Source organism: Tursiops truncatus, chromosome 3 (assembly GCF_011762595.2).
Source record: "Tursiops truncatus isolate mTurTru1 chromosome 3, mTurTru1.mat.Y, whole genome shotgun sequence".
Classification (NCBI taxonomy): Eukaryota; Metazoa; Chordata; class Mammalia; order Artiodactyla; family Delphinidae; genus Tursiops; species Tursiops truncatus.
Window position 1 is genome coordinate 70,557,824 of NC_047036.1, and position 17,866 is coordinate 70,575,689.

Consider the following 17,866-nt stretch of genomic DNA (forward strand, 5'->3'; position numbering starts at 1 on the left):
TACATTCTAAATCCAGTCTGCAGATGCAGTCATAAAATAAATACTTGTTTCTCTATACCTCATGTACATGAAATATATAATTTGAGTCTGAAAAGAATCAAATAAACCAGATTAATATTTTGGGGGCAAAAACATGTTTACTAGTTTAACAAAGCCAAAATGTACCTAAGGTAAAGGTCAAAGACTACTTCATTCCCTGCTGAGCAAATGCTCAGGAAGCACATTTGTCTATGTTTCCTGTCATAACAGGAAGAGTGTAACTTCTTCCTTTCCACAATGGCTTCAGTTTTACCTCCTAACTCCAATATTTTCTCCCTCAGGGCCTTCCAAATCAATCCTTGCAAGACAGAAGGCAGGAGGCGGTCTCCGTTGTAGTTTCCAAACAGTTACATTTGTTGAAATGTTACTTAAATGTTAGTGATTTCTTAAGCTAAACTGTTCCAACTTAAAATTAAAAGTCAAATATCCAAACATTTAGATTGGTTCTCTTATTCCTATTAATGGTCCAACATATTTCAAAAGAAACACAAATACATGTTCCATACTATGGAATTTCATTTACTTTAATTTAACTAACAATGTTGTCATTGTTTTGTTTCGTTTTGTTTCCAAACAAAGCCATTATTCTTGGCGGGGGCAGGAGTTCCAATTGTGTTCAGTAAGACTATGTTGGGATGTCAACATTAAAAATACTCTTACTAAGAAGGAGCTCATTTTAAGTGAATAAATTACAAGGTTAAAGGAAGTCTAGACTGCAAAGTACATGGCTTTTGAAACAATCAGCAACATGTTCTTTAATCTACAGCTTGGAAGAAACCTCTTGGTTTATGCGGTTTATTTATAATGTTAATATTTTTAGTGTTGGTTTCTCAGTAATACAATGTCATACAAAGTTCGGGCATTTGCAAAGCAAAAGGGGATTTGTGGCACACAGAATGGTGTGTGTATGCACTTACAGGTGGAAGGTGCCATTCCGTGTCAACTTGCTGCACAAAATGACTGAGACACAATAAATATAAGCATTGGAATATTTCTAAATTACAGTTAATTAAATGGAAATTATGTGAAATACACAAATTAGAACTGAAACAACAAAAAGTCTTGAAGCCCTCAAGTTCAAGGAGGAGCTTCTATCTTAAATCCAGTGACAGAATTCAAGAGGAGATAGTTATGCTTTTCCTTGTGAACATTTTGGCCTCTCTTGGACTTCCTACTAAAGGAAAGCTAATGAATAGTTTGATGGCAGTTGAGACAATACCTTTTTGGCAGTAAAGGAACAGATCTAGCTGTGTAAGTACAAAATGTCCCACACATGACTGGGATTGACATATATACACTAATATGCATAAAATAGATAACTAATGAGAACCTGCTGCATAGCACAGGGAACTCTACTCAGTGCTCTGTGGTGACCTAATTGGGAAGAAAATCCAAAAAAGAGGGGATATATGTATACATATAGCTGATTCACTGCCCTGTGCAGCAGAAACTAACACAACATTGTAAAGCAACTATATGCCAATTAAAAAAAAAGTCTCACACAACATGGGATGTACAGAAAGTATGCTGTGCACTATCTCTATGATTCAACTATAGAGCGGGGAAACCATTTCTGAATTGTTTTCAAATTGATAGGAACAGAAGAGAAAGGGATGGCTTGATGTCACAGCTGTTAAACATACATCTGAGTACTCTGGCTACTGCTTTCTTTGATTTGGAATCTCGCAAAAATACAGTTTGTCATTTTTCCCTTCTGGCTTTCTTTTTCAGTCTCTCACCAGTTAATTCAAACTCTCTAAAAAAAAAAATTTTCCCCTTGGTGATTTTAAGATTAACAAAAGAATGATTTAACTTATATGCACGGAGAACCTTTAAGTAGGCATGCACAGCATCAATATACCCTGCAATTCAGTTCTGAGATGCATTACTGTGTCCTAAAGTATTACTATGATACACCTTGCTTTTATTTATTTACTCATTTTATAAAATGAGTTTAATAAAAATTTTAATATGAGTATAGGGGAGGCAGTCAGCTGTAAAGAAATGATATTGAGGGAAAAGGAGTATAATGATCATTATCATGAGTTATTTGCAGGTTTACTTTGGATTTAGAGATTAAAAAACCCAACACTTTTGCACTGATTGAACTTTTTATTCACTTGACTTAAAGCAAGGTTCCAAATATCCACTGACTAACATGGATAACTATTCTACAGTATTTAAAGCATAATTTCCTCTCAAATAATGTGCATTTGCTCGATATGCATACAAGCAAGTGACAAGTTTGGACGTTCTCTTTGTGGAGATGACAAAATAAAACAGTGTGTCTGGATGGCTCTGTTCTTTAACTCATGGTTTAGAATTCATCAAAAACTTATTTTCTTGAAGCAATTTATTTGTATTTCTATATTATCCTCACATTTAAAGACTGAATCTATCTCAACTTCCACAAATTTTATATTCGGTTACTAGGTTGTAACTCTCAAGTTTAGAACTGTAATCAGTCCTTTTATTTAAGGGTATTCTAGATACCACCTTGAAGGAATGTTACAGTAAAAATTCCATTGAAATTTTAGTTAAAATTCTAAGAAGAACGTAAAATAGAGGAAAACAGGGGAGAGTAAGGAGTAAAATCTGCTTCTTTTTAAAGAAGAGTCATTTGAGAAAATCAAGGCAACGCTTTATTTTTCAGTTTAGTTTAGAAAATATCAGATTTAGTTTAAAAACCTCAGTATGTAGAAACTGTCAGAGGCTGCATCTACACTGAACTATTTCTCCAGTTTTTTTTTTTCTGAGCCCATTTAAAATAATTTATAAGTCATGTAAAGAAACTGAGATAAGGACATAAGAAAAGGGAAAAAGTTAGAAAATTTAACAGCTATGACTAATCCCCTTTAGTCATAAGGGGATTCTCCTTTTCTATTAACAAGAGAATGCTGCTAATTGTCTTTAATTTGTGCTCCAGTTACTGCACTGATAATTACATGATATTTTGTTTGCTGGCAAAAACTGTTAGTGTGCCAGGTCTGATAGAAGAAAAGAACTTAAGACATTTAATAAACTCCTTTCTTTAACTTACTATATTAGGCCATAACTGTGTTATTCGGCAAATATTTTTCTCTGGTAGTTATTCAAATATTTAAATGTCTTTTTATAATAAGTCACACAAATAAATTCGGGTTTGCCTCTCCTATCCTTTCAAAGTGGGAAAGCTGAAAATTTTAAATACAAACACACAAGAAAACAGATTTAGGTTAAGCATGCCTAATTTCCATATATCTTTCTTCTTGATTTAACAGATTTCTAAGTATATTCTGTTTGCAAAAAGAGTCATATGAGGACAAAACTCATTTAAAAATATGGCTGTTTCAGAAGCACAGTAACAACTGGTACCATATGAAGGAGGGTAAGATTATTGCCTAACTGATGAAGGTAACTCACAAGTAAGAACCAAAAATGCAGATGGAGAGATTGAAATTGTAGTGTGAGAATAAGCTGGAAGCTAGAAGTGATTAAAAATAGTGATAAGTAGTTCAAAATAATTTGGTCAGTAACATACATTTGAAAATAAGTCCCACAAGCATAGAAATTGGGAAACTACTTCTCCCCATCCTCGTCACAAGCTATAAATGTTCTGTGTGATTTTCCTTCCTGTCCACAAGCCATCCTCTGCCATCATCTGGCTCTTGCTCTGAAATGATTCTCTTGCCCCTTGTTAGCTTCCAAAGGCTCCTTTGTGTCCCAGCTCTACTCTGTTCCACTCTTCCTTCCATCTTCCTGATACCCTTTTAAGGTAACACCCTATTGAAATGAAGGTTTCAGGTACCATTCTTTACTGTGCTACACAGCACACGTGTTGTTCTGATAGAAATCACATTAACTATAATAGCTAATGGTGAGTCTTAACAGGAATAGCTGACAGGTAAAGTTATGGAGCATTTATTATATGTTAGGTGCCTTACATTTATCCCCCAATCTAATCATCTCAATGACCCAATGAAGGGGGTACTATTTTTTTTTTTTTTGGTACTATTTTTTAATCTCACCTCTACTGATGAGGGAAAACTCAGAGGGGTTAAGTCACTTGCTGGAGGGTCACACAGCTAGCAGGTGGCAGAACTAGGGCCAGAACAAGGTTTGTGTGTCTCTAAAAACCATGTTCTTCACCATGGTATTACACTGGATGCAGTATGATGTAACTGGGGAAAGCAATGACACACAACCATGCTCTTAGCCATTATATTATACAGAACGCAGAGTGACGCGATTGAGAAAAGCTTGTTTTGTTTTTGAATCTGAAAGATTTGGGCTTATGTCTTGGCCACCTCCTAGTATTAACTATCTGACTTCAAAGCTCTGTGTGATCTGGGCCCTCCCTAGCATCTAAACCTTTTCTCTCATCTCTCTAAAGTTATACACACCAGGCTCAAGCTCCATAGGCTTTCCTTAGACTCCTTAGCAAGCTCTTTACTTTCTCAGAAGCTTCGCAAACACTGTTCCCTCTGGAGTGTTGTCACCTGCCTAACTCTGAATCATCTTTTAGCTCCCATCTTTCAGCATTTCCTCAGGGAGGCCTTTCTCTCACCCGCAATCTAAATAAGGCACCTCCTGTTATTCCTTCATAGCATTTGGAGAGCTGAATTCATAGCACATGTGAACAGAATTTTTGTTATATATTTGCATATTTCATGTCTGGTTCATCCCACCAGGCCAGGGGTCCACCAACTACGGCCCACAGGCCAATCATTCCTGCCCCCTGTTTTTGCCAGTAAAGTTTTATTCAAACACAGACACATTCATTTGTATACACATTGTCCTTTGCTGCTTTCACTAAGAGGGCAGAGACGAGTAGTTGAGACAGAGACTGCATGGCTCACAAGGCCAAAAGTATTTGCTATCTGGCCCTTTACAGAAACAGTTGGCTGACTTCTGTGGCAGACAATAAGCTGAATGAGATTCTTCTTGCTTACTGCTGAATACTTCATGTTGGGCACATTGCAAACAAGTGATATTTGTTGATTTAATAAATAAATGAGTTATTCAGCTGTAAATGGAATTACTAAAGATTAAATGGAGTAATATATATGTAGTTCTTGGAACACGTAGCTTCTTTTAAGTTATCTGAAAATTTCCGTAAGACAAATTGACAATTCATGATTTTATTTATTTTTACATACTAGCTTAAGAAATCTACCTCGTTTAGCTTAGAGATTGAGAAATAAGTAGTTTTCATAAACTTGGAGACTCTGGAAAATTTAAAAAAAAAAAACAAAACTAGCTGTTACTTTTTTTCCTCCCCTAAACTATTTTATGTATACAATTGGAGTTTCTGATTTTTAGCTGTTGCTACTGCCATAATGAAAAATAAAGGGCAAAATTCAATTTAAACAGTCAGCCACTCTGCTTTACCACAGTTTTATTTCTCAATGATATACAACTTATCGCATCAGCTCTGTAATATTTCATTTCACACTTTAAGTCAGTATTTCTTATTCTGTAAAAACACACCCTGTGCTCTGTATAGCCAAATAAACACTTGCAATGGCAGGGCAGGCTTTTACCGCTTTTGAGAAAAGATGACAGTGAGCTATCGTGTGAGGTTCTGTTAGGGAGTCTACAGCGGGGAAGCTTCAAAAAGGGCAAAGCAGTTAATGTTTCTCTTTTCAACATGTGAACACATACTTTAAAGGGAGCCTAGGTTAGGGGTGTCTCCTCACTTTGTATGACATGCTGTTGCAGATTTGCTGGTGCTGGTTATCAGAAGTGACCTACATCTTTTTTTTTTTTTTTTTTGCGGTATGCGGGCCTCTCACTGTTGTGGCCTCTCCCATTGCGGAGCACAGGCTCCAGACGCGCAGGCTCAGCGGGCATGGCTCACGGACCCAGCCGCTCCGGGGCATGTGGGATCTTCCGGGACTGGGGCACGAACCTGTGTCCCCTGCATTGGCAGGCAGACTCTCAACCACTGCGCCACCAGGGAAGCCCATGACCTACATCTTTTAGGCTCTCTCCCAAATGGCTCTTACGATCACTCTTACAGTAGAAGAGAGGCACGCATGACAAATATTTATAAGTAAGATGGCTGTTTAAGTTTGTCAATAGCCATGTAAAATAATCACTGAAATATATATTAAAACATGGAAGTTTTCAATTTTACCAATTCCATTTAAGAGTGTTGAATTAAAGGGCCAACTGAACCTAAAGACGAAGAAAAGACTACACAGATCCTAAATTCTGTAGAATAAAACCAAGGAATTCATCTTCAGGATTAAAAAAAGTAAGGGTGACTAAGCTGAATTTAAATAAGTTTTCTTCTCTTAAAGTTATCATGACTTCTAACATGGGTGAGAGTAACAGCAATTGTAGGCGCAACTATATTTAAATTACGAAAAAACGTTCAATTGTTAGCTCAAAAGTATAGTGTTAACGTTCTCGCATGCCTGTGTAAGTTTTATATTCCTTTATAAAGCATAATGAAAGCTCATGAATTCAACCGCAAAAACTTTCTTTTGTCCTTGTAAGCAAAAGGAAGATACAATAAATTTCATGAACCCCGAAATTAACTGGCATTATTCATGAAGTGTAGATGCTAATTCATATAAAGCTTTGACTGCACCCCAAACAGGTGCTAGTCCAAACAGTAAGATCTAAATAGTCAGTGGTATATGATGTTCAATATTTCAGTTTTAAAATTTCAACCTATAAATCAATTAAAAAATACTGTGGTTTTATATTGACAGAATGATTGCTTTTTGGCTTGACCCATAGCAATACACAATATGTAGGAAAACACGGAAGGAATCCATCGTAAATCTTAGCATTGTTCATCCTTTAGCTCAATTTTCAGCCCAAAATAGTTCAAGTCATATGTACCTTAAGTGTAATAATTTAAAGGAGTATAAATCTGAAAATCTAAAAAGTTTCTTTACCTCTTAATGGCATACTGGCTTTGATGGCATAAATAACAACTTCTATTCATTATAATTTACACATGTAGCAATAAAAAGTTTTAAAGCACGAATCAGTTCTAGCCTCACTAGAAGGTCCAAGAAGCTAGAAAGGCACAGTAGGGCAGAAAGAGTGTTGGGGGAAATTACAGTCCGGTGGGGCGTCTCTGAGGCTGTCCTCTTAGCTTTCCCCAGTGTAAATGGGCAACAGCCAAAACGCTCTCCTCCCCCGTGGTCAAGGAATGTCTGTTCTGTAGGTTCCATTATCCATTTGCAATGTTTGGGACCTGGCAGTACTGTAATATCTCTCAGGAACCATTATTTGCTATTTAACATCAGGTTAAACATTTGTTATTTAACCATTAACATTTGCTATTTAACCATTATTTAACATTAGGATGCATACAGACCACCCGGCTATTCTTACTTCCCCTAACTAAATCCACTCTCCCCAAGGGTGAAGGAAAATAGAGTCAAATCACAGATATTCATAATATACAAGTCTTCACTGAAGAGAGCATTTGCATGTATAAAGTCTTTAGAATAGATTAATTGTATCATACAGATATCACTGGAGTTCTAGAAAAAAATGATAACATGTGCCTCTAGGTTTATAAAATTCAGGCTTTAAAGAAAATGCTATGAGTTAACTGATAGTTCTCGCTTCTGTGTTTGAAGAGACTAATATTTCGTTGTCAGCACAATGTTAAACGTTTTGGATGTATTTCAAAGTCCCTTTTACTGTGAATAGACTGGAAGCCATTTTGATACAGGATATTTAGTCTATATTATAAACCTCTAAATGGATGACCACAAAAGGCCTCGTTCCTATGAATATAAGAATATCTTTGCTTGATGATGCATGCAGTGGAGCAATATTATGCTTATTAACTCTTAATTATTAAGCTATTCATGTTACGCAAACGCAGTTCCATTTAAAATTCATGTTGAAGTAAAAAGTGAATAATCATCAATGTGTAAAGTATATTTCTTACAGATAGAGTGATTTTTTTTTCCCCTTTACTATCAGCACTTAAACTGACCACATTTAATTCACTAAAACTTCTCTTAATGGATGTTTATAAGCTCAAAATGTTTTCAGTACACTTAACATATCTGGGGGGGCGTGTAATAAATGGCCCATGTAAATAACAACACACACAGAAGTTTACCCCACTCACCTGTCTGTTACGTTCATCCATAATCCTCGTAATCTGAATCTTTTTTCTCCCCATAGTCCCCGTTTTTCTTCTCTCTCTCGTCCCTGAAATTATGTATTTTTTCCTTCCTTTTCTTTCTCTTTCCTGTTTCCTCCAAACAAATCTCCTTCTTCAGCACTTGCACTGCTCAGTTCCCAAATTCCTGCATTCGTTCCTGCTGAACAAAAAATAAAAATTAAGCACCACTTTAATATTCTAATTTTCTAAAAATAAAACTCTATGGAACTAATCAAATTAAATGAATGAAAATAAGCATCCGTTAAAAGTACATGGTATATCACATGTAGGAGCATATCAAGTAGGAATGGTTTGTTCTTATGATTAAAATAATCTTGTAAGTAATTTAACAAGTCATTTAAATGATGAAAACTATGCTTTAAAGTCCAACACTTGAAATGTATCTTTTGCAAAGAGTTTCTTACTATTTTTTTAATGTAACTAGGTGACTATTTTCACCCTTCTGTTGTGAAAAATTACCTATATCAGAGAGTTAATGAACCTTTATGTACCTGTGTATGCTAAGTAGGGCAGCTAATTCATTTCTGAAGGGAAAACAATCTCGTGTTTTGACAGCAGAGGTGATAACGTCCCTCGTTATGCAAATAGGATGGACTATTATGAAAGTGCTATTTGATGTATGTAAATGTCAACGAATTTAAATCTAAATCCTTTAATCTTATTTTTTAAAAGTCACTGCTATGAGAACACTGTAAAAATAATGTGGGATATTTAATCTTACATAACAAGCAGCTATCAGCAGTGAAATCTTTTCCTTTTGAAAGCCCTTAAGCTATATCTTGAATACAAGAATCAAAAAAGATAATCATTCATAGAAAAGAAAGAAATGGTATGAAAATTAGAGTATTATTCCATTTATGACTATATTTCTTATAAGCCATCAGTTCCTTAAATTTAAATATTTTAAAAAGACACATCATATCTCTTTGGGGAGCAAGATATAAAATTATAGAAGCTTGCCATATACTGGATATCTTTAGGCCATGAATTAAAATGAAAGAAGTGATCATCAACAATGTAAGATAAACCCAGAGAATCCAGTGTATTAAAAGTATGTATCTTTCTTTGTTTTAAATTATATCTGAAAATATTTGAATGAAAGTGAATTGCTGTGAAATGTGGAAGTTAACAAAAAGGCATTCCACAGTGGCTTCTTCATTTGCAGGCAATAGCTTCAATTATTCTATCCCGTCTTATGTCAAAGAATGCAACTACTTCACACATTGCTCTGAATTTCCCTGTTTACTTTAGTTGGTGTCTGACAACCGACCTGATAAATTCCCACATGTATTATGTAATACTAAGCCATTGTCCTGGCTATTTAATAGATTATTTGGCTCCAATTCAAAGTTATTGGAACAGGAATTGGAACTGTTACACATTTGGTCTGATCACATCGGCTGTCTTTTGATTTCTTTAATTTAATTTCTAAATTCTTTATCACCTCGAGTAAATTTTTTAAATTTAAGTTTTCTGTGATTATCTAATTGCAGAAGCTATTATGATATAATTAGTTCTGGTGGATTATGTGCTGCTTAAACACTAAGACCATCCATTCTCTTTTGCCCAGTGCCTTCTATTAAACTGTAGCTCACTTCTGCCTCTGAGAATATATGTATGTTGAGTAGTATCACGACCACACAGTGCTCATCAAAACTATTACTCCAGCGGCAATTTTAAATGTTGGAAGTAGTTCAGAGTTTTAGAGTTATATAAATAATAACACACATTTGACAAATAGACAGGAAAAAATTAGCTGTAAGATATATTAAAAAAATCACATTAAAATATGAAAAATGCACAAAGCACAACTGCATATTCACTGTTGTCAAACACGGTCCATCTACCTATTTTTAGTGACGGTATTAAATATCACTCAACTGGACAACTTTCCAGTGTTTCCTATAGTCTTACCTTAGAAGCAAGCAGCAAGATAGAATGGTATTTCCCATGCATGTGCAAGAACCCAAAGAGACAAACAGGCTTCCTCGATCACAGAAAAGCCAACCCATGAATCCACAGCAAATGCATATGGGACAATTTCCTTTCTTTCATTGAGCTGAGGCAGTGGCACTATCGGCTTACAGGACTATGCCTGCCTAAGCGCTTACTCACTTTAAGGTGGAAGGTCAGGGTGAACAGATTAGAGTGTGGAAGAGGCGGGGAAGAAGAAAACTTCTGCGGATCCTGATTTCAAAATACAACTAACCAAACGAGTAGAGAAACATCCCTGGAGAAAAGTCTCCTTGGAAAGACAGAGTTCTTGATGAATCAAACTTAGAAGAGTTCCTCCATCTCACCACCCCATATTTCACAACTTTGAAACGAGGGACGCGTCTTAAAAAGAGCAGAGCAAGGATTTTCTTTTTGAATTCTTAAAACATTACGGGAAGTATTCTGCCAGAAAGAACTGATACGTGTCAATATGTATATATATAAAATAATCGATTAAAGATGACATTTTGAAATATGCAAGGTAATGTAGAGAGATGTAAGTTTAAATTTCAATAAAATTAAAACATTTTCTTATTTCCCATAAAAATGAATATTTCTTAAAGTGTGCTGCCTTTTGAACATTTCTGAAATGCAAAATTTGATATGATTAAGTACATATGCAGAGTAAGATATGGTGAGGATGAGACTGTTTGCATGAAGTAAAACGTGCCTTAGAACATTCTGCTTAGAACGTTAGATTATGGGTCAGCAGGTTTCAAGGCTGTCAGTAAAAATTCAGAGTTAGGAAGGTCAACAACAGCTCAGTAGCTGTTTTCTTAGCATAACTATTTTTCTAACCTGATTTTTATGCAAAAATTATATTGTAAGGTTGGTTTCAAGTATTAATTTGTAGGAGGCCTAGAGGGGCTGAAAAGAGATTATATAACTTCAGTAATCTGAAAAATTGTTTTGTATGTATATGAAGAAAAGAATATAATAGCTAAACTGCACATAGTAGAATCTGAGTTACCCTGAGAACTTTCATGTATGTACAATCAACCATAAGCTTAAAGTAATTCCAGCAGCCTTACCGCTACTTCTTTCCACATGAAAGAAGAATTCTTGGAAAATGACAGAGTTACAGAGAAACAATCAGTAATTTAAAAAAAAAGAAAAGAAAAACAAATACTCTACCATAGTTACACTCTATAGAGCTACAGTCTTCTGCGTTTTTTCTTTTTGCCAACCTAAATAGAAGAAAAATAAAATCATGCTGCTTACTAAAAAGGGGAACTTCATTATGGGAGGCTTCTGTTCACTTTGAGTTTGGCATAAGCAGACAGACGAAGGCAAAGTGGTTTGAGACCCAAGGAGAGAAGAATTTCTTGTGGACAGACGCTAAAGATCCTTCTCCCACCCTGGCTCTCTCATTTACAAACAAGTTCCCTGAGTGACACACACCTCCCTCCCTTCCCCCTCTCCTCCCCTCACTCCCTCCCTCCCACAAATCCCTCCCAGTAACACAGAAGAATCTTGACAGAATGGCAGGAAACACGCACAGACTGGTCAGGGAAGGATATGATGTCAGCAACCACGAACAATAAAAGGTGTAAAGGTGCTTCCTTCCCTAAACTGTTCCAGAAGTGTAAAATGGGAACCAAAACTCTTCACTTCCTTCTCTGAGCAGAACTGTCTGAGTGTGCTAGGCTGCTCACCCCACACAGAGAGGCCTTTGAGAGGTTCAGATAAGGGACAAGGAGAAAAATCCAGACACGGGGACAACATTTCTAACTCCTATTTTTAAAACACCTGAGAAAAAAATCCATTTCAGCTCTGGGTTAGTATTTTATATGACTGCTTTAAGAAATAAAAATAAGAAAACAAACAAGTTCATTTTGGTGAAGTAGGAGATACACTGCAATTACCATTTACCATACCTCACCCAAATCATCTGACACAGCTAATGCAGCCATATAATCTTAATTTACTCCCTCGAGGCAAATGAAGGATTCTATACAGCAAAGAGCCAGATGGATACTTTGGTTTTGGGTAAAAAACAGAATCATGAAAACCGTTAAAAAAAATCAATGTTTGTTGGGAAAATACATGGATTACTTCTTTGCCCCCATAATTAAAAAAAAAAAGATATACTGGGTGGTGGTGAGGCAGGGGGGCAAGAGATTCCTATGTTATTGAAGCTTTCAGAGTTCGTAAAAAAATTCAGACTAAGAACCAAAGTAACTAACATAAACTTTCAGTATACAGTGAAACTATTTATTTTAGTCTCATCACTATTAGTTTCTCTCTAACATGGAAATGGCAGTCTACCATAAAATTTCTGTAGGAAGAAAACCACATATCAAGTGAATGAGAGTCATCTTCAGATTTCAATCATCTTCCCACAACACTTTGATTTAGAAATTAAACATAACCTTCAGTTTTGTGTTTTGATCTTAGAGTGAGACTGCCATGCCACATTGAAAGATGTGGGAAGAAATTAATTCTCTGCTGCTAAACTTATCTGTGCAAAGCATGTATTTTGCTACAATAAGCACCGTGCAGTCACTTAAATAAAAACAGCCTATGAATAATGACAAAACATTAAAATATGTGATGTCAGTTTGCAATGAAGAATTCTGGTTTTCTTTTACTCATATTAGCAAATAACTTTTTCACTGACTCACATTTTCACTACCACTAGCATCTTCATAAAATGTTTTGTAAAAACTCCAAGCTGAAAAGCAAGCATGCTATATCACACAAGAAATTATACGGTTAAATAAATACAAGCTGGATACTTAGCAAGGGACAAAAATGATCATAAGCCCAGTTGCTGCAAGCCTGGTATTACTAATTCAAACAATTAAATGATTCATTATTAGTTTAAGTGGAAAACTTTGCTCATTATGGTGCATCTAGATACATTTAACTTTCTACTTTATGATATGTTTGAAAGACACATGAGGCATGTAATTATATTTTGGTTAAAAGGAACAAGCAGATCTCTTAATTTTTTTCTCTTAAGAAGTATTCTGAACTTCAAAAGATATAATAATTATTAATCTTACTGTTATTCAACTATGTGATGTCTTATGAGTTAGGGAATATTTCTTTGGTCCTGAAAGTCACTTCACTTCTCTCTAAGCTTGCCATGTATTATACAGAATGTTATACTACCCTAGCTACGAATGCAAGCTGAATTTGTCCTAAAGACACATAGCTAAGACATCCTCTTAAGGGTAATAAAATTACCCATTCTTCCCCACTGGATTTCATTATCATGAATATAAACAAAGTTATTTTCTCAATTTATTCCAAGTTAATATGATGAATTTTTTTCTTTTTTTTTTTTTGCGGTACGCGGGCCTCTTACTGTTGTGGCCTCTCCCGTCGCGGAGCACAGGCTCAGCGGCCATGGCTCACGGGCCCAGCCGCTCCGTGGCATGTGGGATCCTCCCGGACCGGGGCACGAACCCGCGTCCCCTGCATCGGCAGGCGGACCCCCAACCACTGCGCCACCAGGGAAGCCCAGTACGATGAATTTTGAGTCATCTTCAGAACAGTAACATAATGTCAACTGTCTTTCAGTTCCCCACACCTGCCAGGCTCCTTCCTGCCACAGCGCACATGCAATTCCTGCGGCCTGGAGCGCTCTGCCTTCCCCTCCGTGCCTCCTTAACCTCTTCCCTTCCTTTCTGTCTCAGCACATTTCATCTCTCCAGGAAGCACTTCGCGCTCTCCTGATCACATCAAATTCCCCTATAAGGACTCATAGCACCATGTCCTCCTTTGTAGCACTTGTCACAACTGAAATTGCCTGTCTGCCATCTTCCTCAACATCTGTGGGCCAAGTCTGTTTTATCTGACTTTTGCGGTTTCAGTTTCTACCCTAGTGCCAGGCATATAGTAGGAGTTAATAACTATGAGTTGATTAATGAATTAATTCATTAAGATTTTTATCTCTCAGGTGAATATTTTCTTCAGTCACTATTTTTAATGACTATTAAGAACATTTTCATTTATACAGAAGCAGACTGATAACCTCACTTTATCTTTCATTATATTTATATAGCCTCTCATATATGGAATAAGAATAATTTATACTGAGAAGTGGAAGTTGAATGGATTTTGGAGTCAGAAAAGCTCAGGGTATGAACTCTAACTTGGTACTTAGAAGCTGAGTGACTAAAGACTAATGACTTACTCACTTGGAACCACTCTTCCCTTGCCTTACAAAAAGTTGGGAATGTACTTCTTCATCTGCAGGATGGTTGTAATCATTAAATGTGGTACTACAGGTGAAGACTAGGTACATAGTAGGACTGGGAACATGGCTTACTACTTGCAAGATTGCTTCAGTTTTGAGGCATAAACTGAAAGTCATACACAATAAGGTTATCAAGTGAACCATAGTCTTTACATATACCACGAAGACCTTACTTTGCAGAGATGATGATGGGCAACTTCTAAAGGTAATACCTCATTTATCCATTAACAATAATCATTATATGAAGAGAAACTTACAGTGTTATAAAAGTTAAGAAGTTCCTCATAAGTATCAGTCATGGAAGAGCTTCAGGCTGCAAAAGTAGAAATAACTAGGGAAATACATCAATTTTCCCAATGACCACGGCTGCTGAAAACTCTACATTAATGTTTCTAGTCCTACTTTAATATCTTTCCCCAAGGACAAAAGGAGATGAAATGTATGTCAGAAATATAATAAGGCTAAAAAGGAACTCGTTTTGAAAACCCCTGCAATTAATTTAATAAGTGGGCCTAACCTGCCATTATCACTGATATAAATCATTTTATTTACACAATTCTAGAATTTAGGAGACACTTACCTTTAAACAACTGTATTGCATTATAAACAATTTAATAAACACAAGGGAAGCACGGCTTCCCAGTCATTATCACCTGCGGTATATTTTGCCTTGGACTTTTTTTTCACACTGGAGCTTAAACGGCATTCTCCAACCCCCATGCTAAAATAAACTCCAAACAGTCTAAATATGTCAAAAGCCTTGTGCTACCCAACCACACCACAGTTTTTAGTCTTTCTACATCATATTGAGTAATTAAGTCAGGGTTCTAGCAAGTCTTTGTTTTCCTAATTTTTCACCATGTTTTCTTCCAAAGGCCACTTCGCGATGTGGCAGGGTCACCACAAGGTAAATCCGCAGCGTCCTCATCACACAGCAAGAGCTACTAAGCATCACAGAGTGTGTTCTGTTCCCCAGCTGTAACTTTTCCAAAAGCAAATGCAGCTGGATTTTTTGTTGCTGTTATTGAACAAAGCAAGTTAAGCACTACACAACACCAATATCAGTGAAACAAAACTGTCAGCCTTCAACGCAAGCTAGGCTTGAAATGGGAGATGTTGCTATTATAAATTTTCATCTTGGGCTTCCCTGGTGGCGCAGTGGTTGAGAGTCCGCCTGCCTACGCAGGGGACGCGGGTTCATGCCCCGGTCCTGGAGGATCCCACATACCGCGGAGCGGCTGGGCCCGTGAGCCATGGCCGCTGAGCCTGAGCGTCCGGAGCCTGTGCTCCACAGCGGGAGAGGCCACAACGGTGAGAGGCCCGCATACCACAAAAAAAAAATAAAAAAAATTTTCATCTTATGACAAAAATCTGAATTCCCAGGCATCTAATGATCCTGTCAGAAAAATCTTACATTCATTATTTTCTTAATCTTTAATATATCATATTTCATTATTAAAATGTAAATATTCTACACATTTTTCCTCAAAAGCCTGAGTGTATGAGACACAGTCTTCAGCCTTACTAATACATTTGTGTGTCTGTATGTGTTTGTACAGAGGTAATATTTTCCTATAAAACTGCAGAAAAGGGAAGAAACATATTTTAGTCTTTCATAATATGTGGGTAAAACGAGTACATTTTAAGATATCTGAGTAGTCCTGAGTATTATCACTAGTAAATAATCCCAGTATTATTAGGATTGTGATATGAATGGTTAAAAGGACATTCTAAGTAAAGGCTAAGTAATAAAATAATACTCTGTATTCAAACATTACATTAATGATTGAAAATTATGTCCTTGAAAATAATTTGCCTCTGTTGTTATTTACCTTACCAATTTATGTAACATTTAAGGATGACCTTGAAATGAGAAGAAATACTATTGTCCTCCTGCCAATGTTTTTGTTCTACATTAAGAAGAATATGCTTGATAAATCATCTGCTATTTACATTCACTGAATGTCATTTACTTTTGTCTCTAGCTAAGCTTTAGAAATTTAAAACGTTTATATAAAAACCTTCTATGATAATTTATATAATAGTCAAAATGCCAGTCATACCTCAAATCGAAAAAAAGATATTTGATATTACCATTATATGTGGCTCGGAACCCAGTGAGTGATTCATCAATTTTTCGATTTCTCTTCATCTCCTTTACAGCATCCTAATCAACCTAATTAAGGCTTTGTTCATCTGAAACCTCTGATGACAATTTGTTTAACTCTATCCCACTGTGGTCTTCTTATAAGGAGAATTACATCTGATCTTCTGACAGCAATCATTAAATGATCCCAACTGGCCCCAATTAAGCCACATGGCTCACGGCTTCCATGTAGTCAAGTGCCAAGTTCTCTGTTTCATTTACACATCATTCTTGGTTTATTTTCTTAAAGCCAATTAAGTATATGTGTCTTATCAAGTGGAACTAAATTTCCTTGTGTCCACTAGCTCAAGACAGGGCACCGCCTGACTCCACAGTCACACTGAAGATCATGCAGGACCCCTGAAGCCTTTCTCCCTAGCAGTAGTGCTATGAATGGAAAAAAAAAAAAAAAACAACTTTACTTACTCAGGATGAAATTCATGCACATGTACCTCCTCAAAACAATACACATGTTTAAACGGTTCTGGCTGACATAAATCAATAACAACTTTTCATTTGGCTTATTTACAAGGATCTTTTAATAGAGTAGTACCTGCATTTAGTTGAGTTTAATATTCCTTTTTTTTTGAACATTTGAAATGATCTCTTTAAGACCCTCTAAAACAGCAGTACCAAAGTAAGACTTCCGAAGTTAACCTTTCTTACCCTTAATTTCTGCTCTAATTTTTTCACGTATACTCAATTGTAAGTTCTATAATGATGTTCCCAGGCCTTCCTATGTGCGCAGGTAGCCTCAGGATTTAGAGCTCATTGATTGTGTGCTACTCCAGGGAAATGGCTGATTAAAAACAGCCTCTTGAGGAGACGCTCCTATTCACATCTGGCTCATCTTATTCTAAACTCTTAATACCTGTATGGAAATATGACCCCTAGCTTTGGCTTTGGAGAACCTCAGTTCACAGATCCTTTACCTTAGGTGGCAAGGCAGAAACACAGTGAAATTAATCTCAATATGACTGGTGTTTGAAACAGTTTCTGAAGACCTTAATCACTGCCCTGACTACTTTCCTGTGAATATAAACAAATGCACTGTATTTTTATACCTAGTCTAACAATAGCTATCACTGATCATCTGCTGGTGTCTGATGCAGGCTACCTGTCACAGTTCTCAGAGTAGAAGAATTAGAACATATCTGTTCATCCTAATCATACATTAAAAACTGACATTAGGACAGATGACTGGATGGATGTTACGCATCTTATAGGACATTAACCTTGATGGAACATGTAATTCCTTTTATCATTTGACCAACAGATGGAACTACAAAGAAAAAAGAAAATATAATGGAATCTTTAGCATACTGATGTTTGG

The 17,866-nt window shown here is 36.3% G+C and overlaps 1 protein-coding gene across 16 annotated transcripts in view; it reads right to left on the bottom strand.

Annotated features, from left to right (window-relative positions):
- The window catches only part of MEF2C (myocyte enhancer factor 2C), a 149,840-nt gene that overhangs the window by 86,486 nt on the left and 45,488 nt on the right, over nucleotides 1–17,866 (bottom strand). For 8 of the 16 annotated variants that reach the window (XM_073802284.1, XM_073802285.1, XM_033853004.2 and 5 more), the window contains exon 2: nucleotides 8,129–8,324. In XM_073802284.1, coding sequence (XP_073658385.1) covers nucleotides 8,129–8,182 — 54 coding nt within the window. In that variant the 5' untranslated portion in view covers nucleotides 8,183–8,324. Of the gene's footprint in view, nucleotides 1–8,128; nucleotides 8,325–10,099; nucleotides 10,399–11,314; nucleotides 11,333–11,401; nucleotides 11,552–17,866 lie in introns of those variants that run through there. The other 8 variants (XM_073802287.1, XM_019929726.3, XM_019929720.3 and 5 more) reach the window with 6 other exon arrangements.